This window comes from Ovis canadensis, chromosome 10, assembly GCF_042477335.2.
Source record: "Ovis canadensis isolate MfBH-ARS-UI-01 breed Bighorn chromosome 10, ARS-UI_OviCan_v2, whole genome shotgun sequence".
In the NCBI taxonomy this organism is placed as follows: Eukaryota; Metazoa; Chordata; class Mammalia; order Artiodactyla; family Bovidae; genus Ovis; species Ovis canadensis.
In genome coordinates, this window is record NC_091254.1 from 25,862,048 (window position 1) to 25,876,403 (window position 14,356).

The 14,356-nt window shown below is 42.7% G+C and overlaps 1 protein-coding gene across 3 annotated transcripts in view; it reads right to left on the reverse strand.

Moving 5' to 3' along the window:
• Positions 1 to 14,356, reverse strand: part of MTRF1 (mitochondrial translation release factor 1) — a 42,225-nt gene that overhangs the window by 17,007 nt on the left and 10,862 nt on the right. For all 3 annotated transcript variants that reach the window (XM_069601223.1, XM_069601224.1, XM_069601225.1), the window contains 3 exons: positions 13,623 to 13,730; positions 4,860 to 5,032; positions 1,324 to 1,441 (listed from right to left, as the gene is read on the reverse strand). In XM_069601223.1, coding sequence (XP_069457324.1) covers positions 1,324 to 1,441; positions 4,860 to 5,032; positions 13,623 to 13,730 — 399 coding nt within the window. The remainder of the gene's footprint in view (positions 1 to 1,323; positions 1,442 to 4,859; positions 5,033 to 13,622; positions 13,731 to 14,356) is intronic.

Genomic DNA, 14,356 nt, shown 5'->3' on the forward strand with positions numbered 1-14,356 from the left:
CTTAGTGACTAAACAACAACGAAATGCAGTTGAAACCCATGTTGTTTAAGGGTCAGTTGTATACTCCACACAGGGAAGAATATACATAATGTAAAAGAATATATATGTACCACGCAGCTTAAACAGAATATTGCTGAAAGTGAAAGTCCCTCAGTCGTGTCTGACTCTTTGCGACGCCATGGACTATATAGTCCATGGAATTCTCCAGGCCAGAATACTGGAGTGGGTAGCCTTTCCTTTCTCCAGGGGATCTTCCCAACCCAGGGACCAAACCTAGGTCTCCCACACTGTAGGCGCATTCTTTACCAGCTGAGCCACAAAGAATATTTCTAAATGCCCTTTAAACCTCCCATTTGCCCCCTTCCAAGCCAGAAGCTATGTCATGCCTCCCAGAAGTAACGACTACCTAAAATTTTAAAATAACTGTTTCCATGTATTTCTTTATATCTTAACATATAGGTATAGGTCCTAAAGACCTTTTATGAAGCCCTATAATGAGGACGCCCAGAGACTGGAGCTGACCGTTTGGGGACTAGACACAGAGAGTCTATATAACAACTACATTTTCAGGTCCCCTCCCTCAGTCTGTAGGAGGCAGGAGGTATAGTATTTAGAGAATGAAATAAGGAAAGTTCCAGACTTGAGCCTTCAAAGGTACAAAGGAAGGCAAGCGTGAGGCCCAAGACTGAAAAAGAGGATTAAGTGAAAGTTTGCTTATTGAATGGGGAGACCTTGACTTTACCATCAGGTGCGTCCTGGGCGAGCCTTCTTAGGAGAAAACTACCCAGGAGAAAAAGTTCTACAAATGCTGACATTTCAGGGGCCCTAATAAAAAAGCTGATCCACTCCCCGACTGTTGAAACTTCTTACTGGATAAGTGGTGCCCATGCGCTGAGGAGTGTTTAGAACCTCACTCTTAAATGTATATACACAGCCAAGGAGGGACTTTGTCCCAACAGAAGGGAATATGAACACATTGGGGACTTTGAACCCGTGACCCAGTGTCACCTTTTTTTTCAAGAAAATCTTTTATATATTTATTTATTTAGGTATTTATCCGGCAGCTCTGGGTCTTACTTGCAGCACGAGGGATCTTTCATCGTGGCATGCAGCATCTTAGTTGTGGCACGTGGGATCTAGTTCCCTGCCTAGGGACTGAACTCGGGCCCTCTGCAGTGGGAGTGTGGAGTCTTAGCCACTGGACCACCAGCGAAGTCCCTCCAGCGTCATTGACACTAACCTAAAACTCTTTCTAAATGCCGGACAGTTTTATAAGATGTGAAAAAAAGAGTTAAAAGTACAAAGGCAGAAGGACTAGCTTACCTGTGGGCATGTGGACAAGTCTGACAGCACTATCAGTTGTATTAACATGCTGCCCTCCTGCGCCTTTGGCTCGGAATGTATCTATTCGTAAGTCCTTAGGGTCCACTTTCACGTCGACCTAGAACCAAAAGTATAGCATGAATAAATTCCATACTGAACAAATACTTAAATATTAAATTGGTCCCAAGGTCTTTCAAATAAACTGTACTGTTTTAAATCACAGCCATTTGACTAAGAGGTGAAATAACATAAGAAAGAAAGAACCATAAACACCCTATTCCAACAGATGCTATTTTAAACACTGATTTATGAGACTGCTGAGTTGTGCAATCTTTCAAAAGCTTTATTGTCTATCATCCCACAAAGCTATGTTAGATACAACATATATTTTTTAAAAAAGGCAGAAGACATGAATAGACATTTTTCCAAAGAAGACACTCAAGTGGCCAACAGGAACATGAAAAGATGCTCCAAATCATTAATCATCAGAGAAACGCAAACCAAAACCACAGTGAGGTATCACCTTGCATCTGTCAGAATGGGTATCATCAGAAAGAATGGCTACCATCCAATGTCAGGGACAATATGGAAAAAGGGAAACCCCTGTACACTGTTGGTGGGAATGGAAATTGGTGCATCACTGTGGAAAGTAGCATGGAGGTTTCTCAAAAAACTAAAAATAGAACCAACACATCCAGCAATTCCACTCCTAGGTATATATCTGAAAATAAAAACCTTAACTCAAAGAGATATATTCACCCCAGTGTTCACAGCAGTATTGTTTTTAACAGCCAAGATATGGAAGCAATGTAAGTATCCATGAATGGACAAAGATGTCTCACACACACACACACACACATACACACACTGGAATACTGCTCAGCCAGAAAAAATGAAATTTTGCAATTTGCAGTAACATAAATGAACTTGGAGGGTAGTGTGCTTAGTGAAATAAGTCGAACAGAGAAAGACAAATATGTATAGTATCACATATATGGAGTCTAAAAATTAAAACACACTAGTCAATATATAAGCCTTTGGAGAAGGCAGTGGCAACCCACTCCAGTACTCTTGCCTGGAAAATCCCATGGGCGGAGGAGCCTGGCAGGCTGCAGTCCATGGGGTCACTAAGAGTTGGACACGACTGAGCGACTTCACTTTCACTTTTCACTTTCCTGCACTGGAGAAGGAAATGGCAACCCACTCCAGTGTTCTTGCCTGGAGAATCCCAGGGACGGGGGAGCCTGATGGGCTGCCCTCTATGGGGTCGCACAGAGTCAGACACGACTGAAGCGACTTAGCAGCAGCAGCAGCAGTGAATAAAACAAAAAAAGAAATGGACTCAAACTCGTGGTTACCAGTGAGGAGAGGAAAAGTGGGAGGAGAAGAATAGATGTGGGGGAGTAAGAAGTACACACTCTTTATGTATAAAACACATGAACTATAAGGATATACTGTACAGCACAGGGAAGAAAGCCAATATTTTATGATAACTATAAATGGCGTACAACCTTTCAAAATAGTGAATCACCATGTTGTACACCTGAAACATAATATTGTAAGTCAACTACACCTCAATTTTTTCAAAAAGAAAAATAATAGTGATTATATCTTATTGAATTTAAAAAAGAAATCCATAAGTCTATAATGAAGTCACAAACATACAAAATTCAATATATGAGTTTACAATGAGGTGAAATAAAAATGGAAAGAGAAAGAGAAGAAAGGAGGCGAGAAGGCAGTGGGGAGGAAAGTTCTTCACAGTAAAGAATGCCAGTTAATACATGCAGAAGGAATGATGAAATTAGAAAATCATCATTCTGAAACACCAAACTAAATAACTAATTCAGGCAAAGATCACTACTGGATGTCAAAGACCATGGATGAAAAGTTGTTGGGAATAGGATATATTACTTATATTACTATATTATTATATTACTTAGATTATTCCCTTATTATAAAGGGAGAAATACGCTTTCACAATCAGGATTTTTTTTTGTGGTCACCAACTTCACTAAATGCTCAAAGTGATCCTCACTAAAAGTGGGGGAATCTGATATTCTATGACTTGTGATGAGACGCAACATGAACATAACAACACCTGCGAAGTATTCTTGCTCTAAATGTACAATCCGAACAGAATGGAGTATTTAAATACAACTTCTCATAGAATGCAGGAGATAAAGGAACAAGTTAAAGAGTGTTATAAGGAAACAGACGAACCCAGAATGTGGACCATTCTGCAAGACTCTTCCAAATGACAGTGTCATTAAAAAAAAAACAAAGGTTAGAAGACTGTTCCAAGCATAAAGAGTTATAACAACAAACTGCAATAAGTGAAACTTGATAGCATCCTGGTTTAAGAAAATAGCTATAAAGATACTTTTTGATGCTGAGGAAACTATCAACTGGAGTAAGTATTAATTGTGACATTGTGATTTATGGTAAGAAATATATATTGTTCAGCTCTCAGCAGAGAGCTCCTAAAACCCTTGGATATTTTCTTAAGTGATAAGAGTGACAAAGGTGTCCTTTGTTATTCATAACAAGCCCCTTTGAACCACATTTGACTTTATGTTAATAAGGTGACATGTGGAAAACCCTGGATTACCACAGCATGAGGAACCAAACACAGGACTACAGGGCTGGAGCTTTCAGCTCCACCCCAATCTCCAGGGAGGGGAGAGGGGCTGGAGGTTGAATTAATCCCCAAAGTCTATTGATGTAACCAATCATGTCTATGTATGGAAGACTCCATAAAAGTCCTCCAAGCACAGAGTTCAGAGCGCTTCCAAGCTGGTGAACACGCGAAGCTGCAAGGTAGGGTGGTGAGCCTGGAGAGGGTATGGAAGCCCTACACCTCTTTGTGTCCTCTGAGTTTTTTCCATCTGGCCCTTCCTGAGTTATATTTTTTGTAATAAAGCAGTAGTCTAGTAAGTGTGAGCTTCCCAGGTGGCTCAGTGGTAAAGAATCCGCCTGCCAATGCAGGAGACTTGAGTTCTATCCCTTGGTTGGGAAGATCCCCTGGAGAAAGGCATGGCAACCCACACCACAGTACTCTTGCCTGGAGAATTCCACAGACAGAGCTCCGTGGGGTCACAGAGAGTCAGACACGACTCTGTGCACGCGCTGGTAAGGACACTGTTTCCCTCTGTTCTGCGAGCCCCTTTAGTAAATTACTAAGACTAAGGAGGGGGTCACGAGACCCTCCTGATGCAGGAACACAAGAGACAGCCTGGTCTCGCGTGTGGCTCTGACGTGGGAGGGGCAGCTGTCCTATGGGGCTGAGTCCAGCTTGTGGAACCTGAGTCACTTCTCCAGGGAGACGGTGTCAGACGTGAGCTGAGCTGAACTGTAGGACGGTCACTCGTTGTCCATAAAGAATGGAGGGACTGCTTCGTGGGGGGAAAGAAGTACATACGTTTAGGGTGCAGAAGCATTCTGTAAGTAGACAGAACGCACAGGAGCTTTTCGTGGACAGTGAAACTCCGGGGGATCTTCACGGATAATGGTACGGGGTTCCTGCAGGGGGTTACCTCATCTGGGTGGGGGAGGACGATCACCGACATCGTTCCCGTGTGAATACGCTGCATCCGGGATGACAGCCCCACCTCGGGGATTCGCTGAACCCGGTGAATCCCACCTTCGTACTTCAAGTGCTTATAGACGTTATCACCGGAAATTCGGGCTGCCGCGTGATGTAGCCCACCTATGAAAAAACATGTTCCAGCGTGATAATAAATTCTACTTTGGAAGGGATCAAGACCTTAAGTGGCCTCCATGAAAGGCCTCTGTGAAAACAGAGCCTGAGATGAGAACAGAAAGTAGGTCCCAAAGACGTTTCCCAGCCTAAGTGTGTGCATGTGTAATAGGGAACATGCCAAGCGATGGCTTATGGTTATCTCCGGAGAACAGAACAGCAGCATGTTTTCATCTTAAGTGTTTTTGTTGCAAAGTTTTATATGATGAACAAATTTCACTTTTATAAAAATAGTATTAGAAAAAAAAGAATACTGGGACATTTTCTGCATTGAACCTGTGCAATCTTAGGCTAATTTGATGCCATATATGAGTGATGGATAACACAGCAATTTGATAATGATGAATAATTCTGTAGGTCCTCCCAAGCTTTCAAGAATCTATTGAAATTTAATTTTTGCTTGTCTATGAAGCAGGAAAATAAGCACAAGGCCTAAGCTAGCTTCTTACTGAACATATTGTTTACAAAAAATCTTTTTATTGTAAAATAATATACAGATGTAGAAAACCACACAAATCAAATGCATGGTTCAAGATTAAGAAAAAGAACTTTATCAGGCACCTGCAAAGCCCTCCCATAGATTCGCCTTTCCTACAATACCCTCCCTTTCTCAGGTAACCAGTATTTTTTATTCCCTTCGCTACTATAATTTTATTACCTAATGTGCTGCCCTAGGCACTACAGTGTAGTCTTGTCCATTTAAAAAAGTTGATACGTCTTTCAAATCTCAGTGTCTAAGTTCATCACCCATCTCAAGTGATCCATTGAGGAACCAGGGCTGTTGACATATAGAAATTTCCCACAGCTTGGTTTTGCTGACTGCATACTCTTGCCATGCTTCCGTCTCTTTTCTGCCCTCTGTTCTGGTTGCTACTGGGCAGCTGGATCCAGAAACTAGATTGAACTCTGGCAAGACAACAGGAGACAGACAATGTCTGGCTGTCTCTGTTTTTATGGTTTTGACAATGTTTGATGCTTCATGTACCACAGAGGTTGTAAAAGGGTGATAGTCCAACTCTATGGGCTTCCCTTGTGGCTCAGCTGGAAAAGAATCCACCTACAATGCAGGAGACCTGGGTCCAATCCCTGGGTTGGGAAGATCCCCTGGAGAAGGGAAAAGCTACCCACTCCAGTATTCTGGCCTGGAGAATTCCAGGGACTGTATAGTCCCTGGGGTCACAAAGAGTTGGACATGACTGAGTGACTTAAAAAAAAAAGACCTAGAGTCAGCCATTTCTCCAAGAAGCCCTGGTTCCTTTCTAAGGAAAATAATATTTCAGTGTTTCCAATATTTGGGAACTAGGGATATTCACTAATACTGGTTGGTCATTGTTTCCAGACCTTTTCAATGGACAGAGATAGGAAATACCTCATGAGTTTACAGAGATGTTGAGAAATAATTCCTTATCAGTTTTTTGCATTTCTGCACATCTTGTAAACAAGGAACTGCCTGCCCTTTTTTTCCAAGGGTATTTGTTTAGTAAACAGCTTTGGAGATAATGTCTCCCTCTAGAGCAAAGGACAGTTCAGTTCAGTCGCTCAGTCATCTCCGACTCTTTGCGACCCCATGAATCGCAGCACGCCAGGCCTCCCTGTCCATCACCAACTCCCAGAGTTCACTCAGACTCACGTCCATTGAGTCAGTGATGCCATTCAGCCGTCTCATTCTCTGTCGTCCCCTTCTCCTCCTGCCCCCAATCCCTCCCAGCATCAGAGTCTTTTCCAATGAGTCGACTCTTTGCATGAGGTGGCCAAAGTACTGGAGTTTCAGCTTTAGCATCAGTCCTTCCAAAGAAATCCCAGGGCTGATCTCCTTCAGAATGGACTGGTTGGATCTCCTTGCAGTCCAAGGGACTCTCAAGAGTCTTCTCCAACACCACAGTTCAAAAGCATCAATTCTTCAGTGCTCAGCCTTCTTCACAGTCCAACTCTCACATCCATACATGACCACAGGAAAAACCATAGCCTTGACAAGTGCCTGCAAATGTAGGAGACACAGATTCCATCCCTGGTTGGGAAGATCCCACACGCCATGGAGCAGCTAAGCCTGTGTGCCACAGCTGCTGAGCCTGTGCTCTAGAGCCGGGAAGCCACACCTGCTGAGGCCCACACCCCCTAGAGCCCATGCTGTGCAACAAGAGAAGCCGCCGCAACTACAGAGGAGCCCCTGCTCACCTCAACCAGAGAAAAAGCCACGCGGCCCACCCAGCCCAGCCAAGGAAAAGATTCCACCTTCCAATGCAGGGACATGGGTTTGATCCCTGATCGGGAACTAAGATCCCACATGCTGCAGGGCAATGAAGCCTGCATGCATGGCAATGGAGACTCAGCAAAATAAAATGCACTTGAGAACCCCAAGCTCAGGATTCTTCTTGTGTTTTGAAACCCACCATGTGGGCAGCTGTCATCTGACCTTCTTCCAGTTGCCTTTGGGGACATGGAGCTCATGAAACCAACACAAAAATGCTGATATTCTGGTTGCTGCTACTACCATGAGTCATAAAACATCCTTTGTCTCTGACCCATGAAACTGACTTGCTAAATTCCTGTCTTGCAAGTAGGATAAAATCTCAGACAACTTGTTCTTGATAACTGATACTTTTAATATAAATTAAAGATCACAATGTCTTCTCTAATACTCCTGTATCACTTGCTTTCCATACTGAGAATCTTGGTTCCCAAAGACAGAGAGGATACCAGAATCAGAGTATCTCATAATTACTCTATTTTGTCCCATATTTCATAAACAAGTTTCAGAATGCCAGTATTAGTTCTGCCACCAGTATGATTACTAAAAACATTATAAAACTTTTTTGCATGTGCTCTTCCCATTCTCCTCCCCATTTTGCAAATGATTATACTGTCAGATCTAACAGTCCTTATATACTGTACTTTTTCCTCTTAGTCCTCAATTAGACCTAGTTCTATAGATAATCATGTATTTAATACTCCCCTTTAGGGAAAGTCAAAGTGTTAGTCGCTCAGTCGTGTCTGACTCTTTGCAACTCCATGGACTGCAGCCCACCAGGCTCCTCTGTCCATGGGATTCTCCAGGCAAGAATACTGGAGTGGATTGCCATTTTCTACTGCAGGGGATCTTCCCAGCCCAGGGATAGAACTCAGGTTTCCTGCATTGCTGGCAGATTCTTTACTGTCTGAGCTACCAGGAAAAGCCTGGAGAAAGACTGGCAGTATAAATTTCTGGCATATACAAACTTTCTCAAGATGACCCACTCTTGCCTTTATTCAAGGGGTTTTAGGTCTACAAACTGGCTCAAGTCTGGGAACTGACTAAGGGGCCATGACTTCTGTTTTTATGACACAGGTTAGACTTTTGTTCACTTGACCTAGAACTTTTCTGCTTATACAGATCAAATAAGAATTTCGCAGGCTTCCACTCTTTACTCCCAGGGACACATGTCAACCAGCCAATGCCCTGTCTGCATAAGCCAGCCTATTCCAGTTGCTCCTTTTACTCTGCTGTCCATTATGGTAACCACGCCCATATTGCCTTTGGCCTCTGAGTGCCAACACTGCCACCTTGAGATCCAAATACTCCAACTGCCCTTGGGTTTCCCAATTCATCTACTAGAGTTCCCACTGTGAGGTCTTGGCTGCAGGTGAAAGCTACCAGAGAGCTCTTCAGTGACGCCAAGGCTCCCTTCATAAATTTATTGCTCAACAGTTGTGGTGAAAAGTATGATATCTGGACACATTAAATTAACCACCACATTATTTTTATTTAGCTAGTTGTTTTTTTATGCCTCGATGTGTGGCCTGCAGGTTCTTAGTTCACCAACCAGAGATCGAACCCAGGCCCCCAGCCCTGGGAGCACAGCATCTTAACCACTGGACCGCCAGGGCAGTCCCAACCACCACATTACTTTAATGACCTCTCCCTGAATCTAGCTGGTGAGCAGAAAATGACAAAACATAATTATAAACATTAATCGGTTGGGAGGGAAGAGAGAACATAATAAATTTCATTTGTTGTTGTTGTTCAGTCACCAAGTCGTGTCTGACTCTTTTGCGACCCCGTGGACTGGTAGCCTGCCAGGCTCCTCTGTCCATGGTGGGACTTTCCAGGCAAGAATACTAGAGTGGGTTGCTATCTCCTTCTCCAGGGGAGCTTCCCAACCCAGGGATTGAACCTGAGTCTCTTGCATTGGTAAGTGGATTCTTTACCACTGAGCCACTCAGGGAAGCCCCCTTTAATATGAAAGACATTTTTCTCAACCCCCTAGAAATCAGGAATACAGAATGACAGTGATGACCTACACTGCATGTCAAGGGCCACCACCCTGCAAAGACTAATCTTGTAATCACGTAGTATTGACTACTTGCGTAATGGTTGAGGATTTTCCCGATCTGTCCCAAGATAACAAAACTAAAAGACTTGAAGTCATTTGACATGTGAATTTTTACATTTAAGTATATTTTTTCCCAATCTTAGCTTCTAGTGCTATGTGAATCTCTGGGAGTTCCCTATATTTCAATTAAACATTCAGTTCAGTTCAGCCACTCAGTCGTGTCCGACTCTTTGCAACCCCATGAACTGCAGCAGGCCAGGCCTCCCTGACCATCACCAACTCCTGGAGTCCACCCAAACCCATGTCCATCGAGTCGGTGATACCATCCAGCCATCTCATCTTCTGTCGTCCCCTTCTCCTCCTGCCCCCAATCCCTCCCAAGTATGTACATATACATATATATATGCTGTGCTAAGTCTCTTTAGTCATGTCCAACTCTTTGCGACCCTATGGACTGTAGCCAACCAGGCTCCCCTGTCCATGGGATTCTCCTGGCAAGAATACTGGAGTGGGTTGCCATGCTCTCCTCCAGGGGATCTTCCTGACCCAGGGATCAAGCCTGAATCTCTAAAGTCTCCTGTATTGGCAAGCACGCTCTTTACCACTAGTGCCACCTGGGAAGCCCCATACATATACTTTAACATACATATTTTGTAAGATAGATACCTTTTCCCCCATCTCTATTTTAGTCTTTCCCTATCTATATCTTTGTCTTCTGCTCATTACAGTAAATAAATTAAATTATATTTTATAATTTTAATGGATAAAGGTTTATTCTTAGGTTTTAATTTAAAAGGTGTATGAGTAGAGTATTAAATTTTTTTTCCTTTTTTTTTTTTTTTTGTTTTTGGTGGCGGGTGAGACATGGATCTTAGTTCCCCCACTAGGGATTGAAGCTAGGCCCACAGCAATGAAAGCAGAGAGTCCTAACCACTGGACTGCCAAGGAATTCCCCCAATTTTTTCGTTTTTGATAAAAGGATTTTTACCTTTTTTTCCTTCTATTTTGTATACATTAATCTGTTTCTTCTTTTAAAGATTTATTTATTTTATTCATGGCTGTGCTGGGTCTTTGCTGCAGGACACAGGCCTTCTCCAGCTGTAGGGAGCAGGGGATACTCTCTAGTTGCAATGCTGGGCCTCTCACGCTGTGGCTCCTCTTGCTGTAGAGATGGGCTCTACATGCCGGCTCAGCAGCTGCGGCCTGTGGGCTCAAGAGCACAGGCTCAGTACTTGCAGTACACGGGCTTAGTTGCTCCGTGGTACGTGAGATCTTCCCAAACCAGGTATTGAAACCATGTCTTAACCACTGAGCCACCAGGAAAGCTCAACTTTGTACTTTTTAAAATGTCTTTTATTTTATTTTGCTAGGCAGTTGGTGTATCTAAAAAAAAGACCTCCCAACCATTGTTCGTCTGCTCTGTGTCCCTGGAACAGAATCTCTCCTCCCGATGTCAAGTGCAATTCCCTTTCATTGCTGAGAGTTGAATTCAAAATACGCATCTCAGAGATGACACTCTTTCTTTTCTAATGCTGTTTCTGATTACATTCTCGCAACTCTCTCCTCTCCTGCGTCCACAATATATGCTGTCCCCATTCTGTTTCCTGTTTGCCTAACTCCTTTTTTTCTTTTGCCAACTAGTCTATTTTTCTAAATGTGGCCATTCTCCATGGTTTGATACCCTCTCTATAGACTATCCCTCACTTATTCTCTCTCAGCATCAGACATCATCTCTGTTTTGTGCTATGCTTAGTTGCTCAGTCATGTCCGACACTTTATGACCCCACGGACTGTAGCCCGCCAGGCTCCTCTGTCCGTAGGGATTCTCCAGGCAACAATCCTGGAGTGGGTTGCCATGTCCTCCTCCAGGGGATCTTCCCAACCCAGGAATCGAACTAGGGTCTCCTGCACTGCAGGTGGATTCTTTACCAGCTGAGCAACCAGGGAAGCACCCATCTCTGTTCTAACATCTATCAGATATCTCTCCTCAACTCTACTCTCTCACCAAAGCTCTGATTACACAACTTCAGCACTTCCTGGATATTTACAAAGGGATGTTCACTATAACAACACACACAATCATGCAAAAACCACTTTCACTGATCTTCCCAATTTCTATTTCATTTGGCATGAATGAATACTGCAATCGTCTCAGCTAGAAAGATTAGGTCCCTGTGGCTCATTTCCTTTGTGTCAGAATAAACTAATGGGATATAGTGTGGACTTAAATCTAACCCCAGGACTGCCATTACTTATTGTGTGATCTTGGATTAGTTACTTACTCTCTGAGCCTAGATTTTCATCTGTGAAATAGGATTAACAATACCCATCTCACAGGGTTTTAAGGATCAAATGACCCACACTGCATGCCAGACACAGTTGGCAAGCAATAGCTTCTCTCGTCAGTTACCAGATTTTGCCCATTCTCCCACTGAAGGTCTCTCATATGTCTACTCCCAATTCTAACTCTTAGTCACACCTGTTACTCTGATAACCTCTCAGCCATCTGCCTTAAATCTAGCCTCTTCAATCCATCTTTCACGCTGCTGCCAAAATAATCTTAAAACTAATTTTTGCTTACCAAAGGGGAAAGAGGGGCAGAGATTTAGAAGATTTGGATTAACATATATACACTGCTGCTGCTGCTAAGTCGCTTCAGTCGTATCTGATCTGTGAGACCCCAAGACGGCAGCCCACGAGGCTCCTCTGTCCCTGGGATTCTCCAGGCAAGAACACTGGAGTGGGTTGCCATTTCCTTCTCCAATGCAGGAAAGTGAAAAGTGAAAGTGAAGTCGCTCAGTCGTGCCTGACTCTTAGTGACACCATGGACTGCAGCCCACCAGGCTCCTCTGTCCATGATATTTTCCAGGCAAGAGTACTCGAGTGGGTTGCCATTACTATACATAAAATGGGCTTCTCTTGGGCTTAGCTGGTAAAGAATCTGCCTGCCATGTGGGAAACCGGGGTTTGACCCCTGGGTTGGGAAGACCCCCTGGAGAAGGGAAAGGCTACCCACCCCAGTATTCTGGCCTGGAGAATTCCATGGACTGTACAGTCCATGAGGTCGCAAAGAGTTGGACACATCTGAGTAACTTTCACTTCACGTACATAAAACAGAAGACCAACAAGGACCTATGGTGTAGCACAGAGAATTCTATGTGTATGTTTGTGTGTGTATGAATCACTGTGATATATACCAAAAATTGAAAAAATATTATAAGCCAACTTACTTCAATAAAAAGGAAAACTAATCTTCTTACAATATATATTTATCAAATGATATTCTTATTAATCAAGTGTTTAATAGCTCCCTAATAATCAAGGCTTCTTCAGCTCTCTTGTCTACGGCAGATCTACTCTTTCCAACCTATTTCCTCTCGCTTCTCATCACAAATATCCCGATTAGCTGGCTTCCCCACTTGTACACACACAGCGAGATATTCCCCACCATCACGCCGCTGCCCGGATTACTCCTTTCCTCTGCTCGCCTGGCCTTTCCCTTTCCTGACCACTGGCTGTACTTCAAATCTGTACCAAGCACACACTTCCTATGCTTGCCACTGGTTTTCATTTCCCTGGATTGTGTCGCTTATGTGAATCTTCTTTCCCCACTTTGATCATTTGTGGGTTATTACTCACAGGCCCTCTGTCTACCATGATGTATCTTTGTGTAACCAAGCAGATTAAAAAACTTCCAGATGAATTAAAAGAATGGAACAAAAAAGAATTATCAGCTGTTCTAATTTAAATACCTGAGTATTTAAAACTTCAAAGACTTGCACTACTTTCTTATTGTTTATGTTGCCTGAGTTTTTATCAGTCCAGCTTGAGTGGGAGCAACTTGAAACTAAAGATAAATGACTAACTTTTTCTGCATTCCCATAAACATCTAACACATTATAAGTACTTTAGAGTAAAAAGTTTAATACATCTTGGCTTTGAATAACAGAACAATGATTTCCCAGGCAAGGCATTTATCAACCCTCCACAGGAAAAGTTTTTCTAATTCACATACTCCTTCCTATCAGGACGCTTCTCTCTCTCCCATTCTCTTCTTCTACAGCGAGAATTCTACTCTGGTAAGCCACTGAAATTGATGAGTCCATGTCACAATATTTAGCAGATATAGACCACATGTTTTAAAAAACAAGACAACATGGTTCTAATCAAAAGCAGAGAAAAAATAATTTTCAGCATCATCTATGGACAAAATCCTCAAACACACCTACCATAATCAGCTGGTGTATAATTCAGAAGTTCAAATCTCCAGTGTTTGTAGCTTGAATAATTTTGGTACATATCAAATATTTCTCGGGTAAACTGTTGGCAGATATCACCTAAAAGAAAATTTAAAAATATTGTCAGTATACATTTTTCCAAAGAAAGACATACAGATGAACAATAGGCACATAAAAAGATGTTCAACATCACTAATTATTAGAGAAATGCAAATCAAAACTACAAAGGAGGTATTGATTCACACTGGTCAGAATGGCCACCATTAAAAAGCCTACGAATAACACATGCTGGAGAACGTGTGGAGAGAAAGGAATCCTCCAACATTGCTGGTGGGAATGCAAACTGGTAGAGTCACTATGGAAAACAGTATGGAGGTTTCTTAAAAAACTAAAAATAGATTGCCATATGACTCAGCAGTCCTATTCCTGGGCATATATCTGGGGAAAACTCTTAATACAAAAAGACACATGCACCTCAGTGTTCACTGCAGCATTATTAGCCAAAACATGGAAACAACCTAAATGTCCACTGACAGATGAATGGGTAAAGAAGGCTTGGCATCCATGTGCAGTGGAACACTACTCAGCCTTAGCAAAGAACAAAGTAACGCCGTCTGCGCAGCAATATGGATGGACCTAGAGATTATCTCACAAAATGAAGTGAGTCAGAAAAGGAAGAAAGACAAATTTCAAGTGATATCACTTCTATGTGGAATCAAAACTAT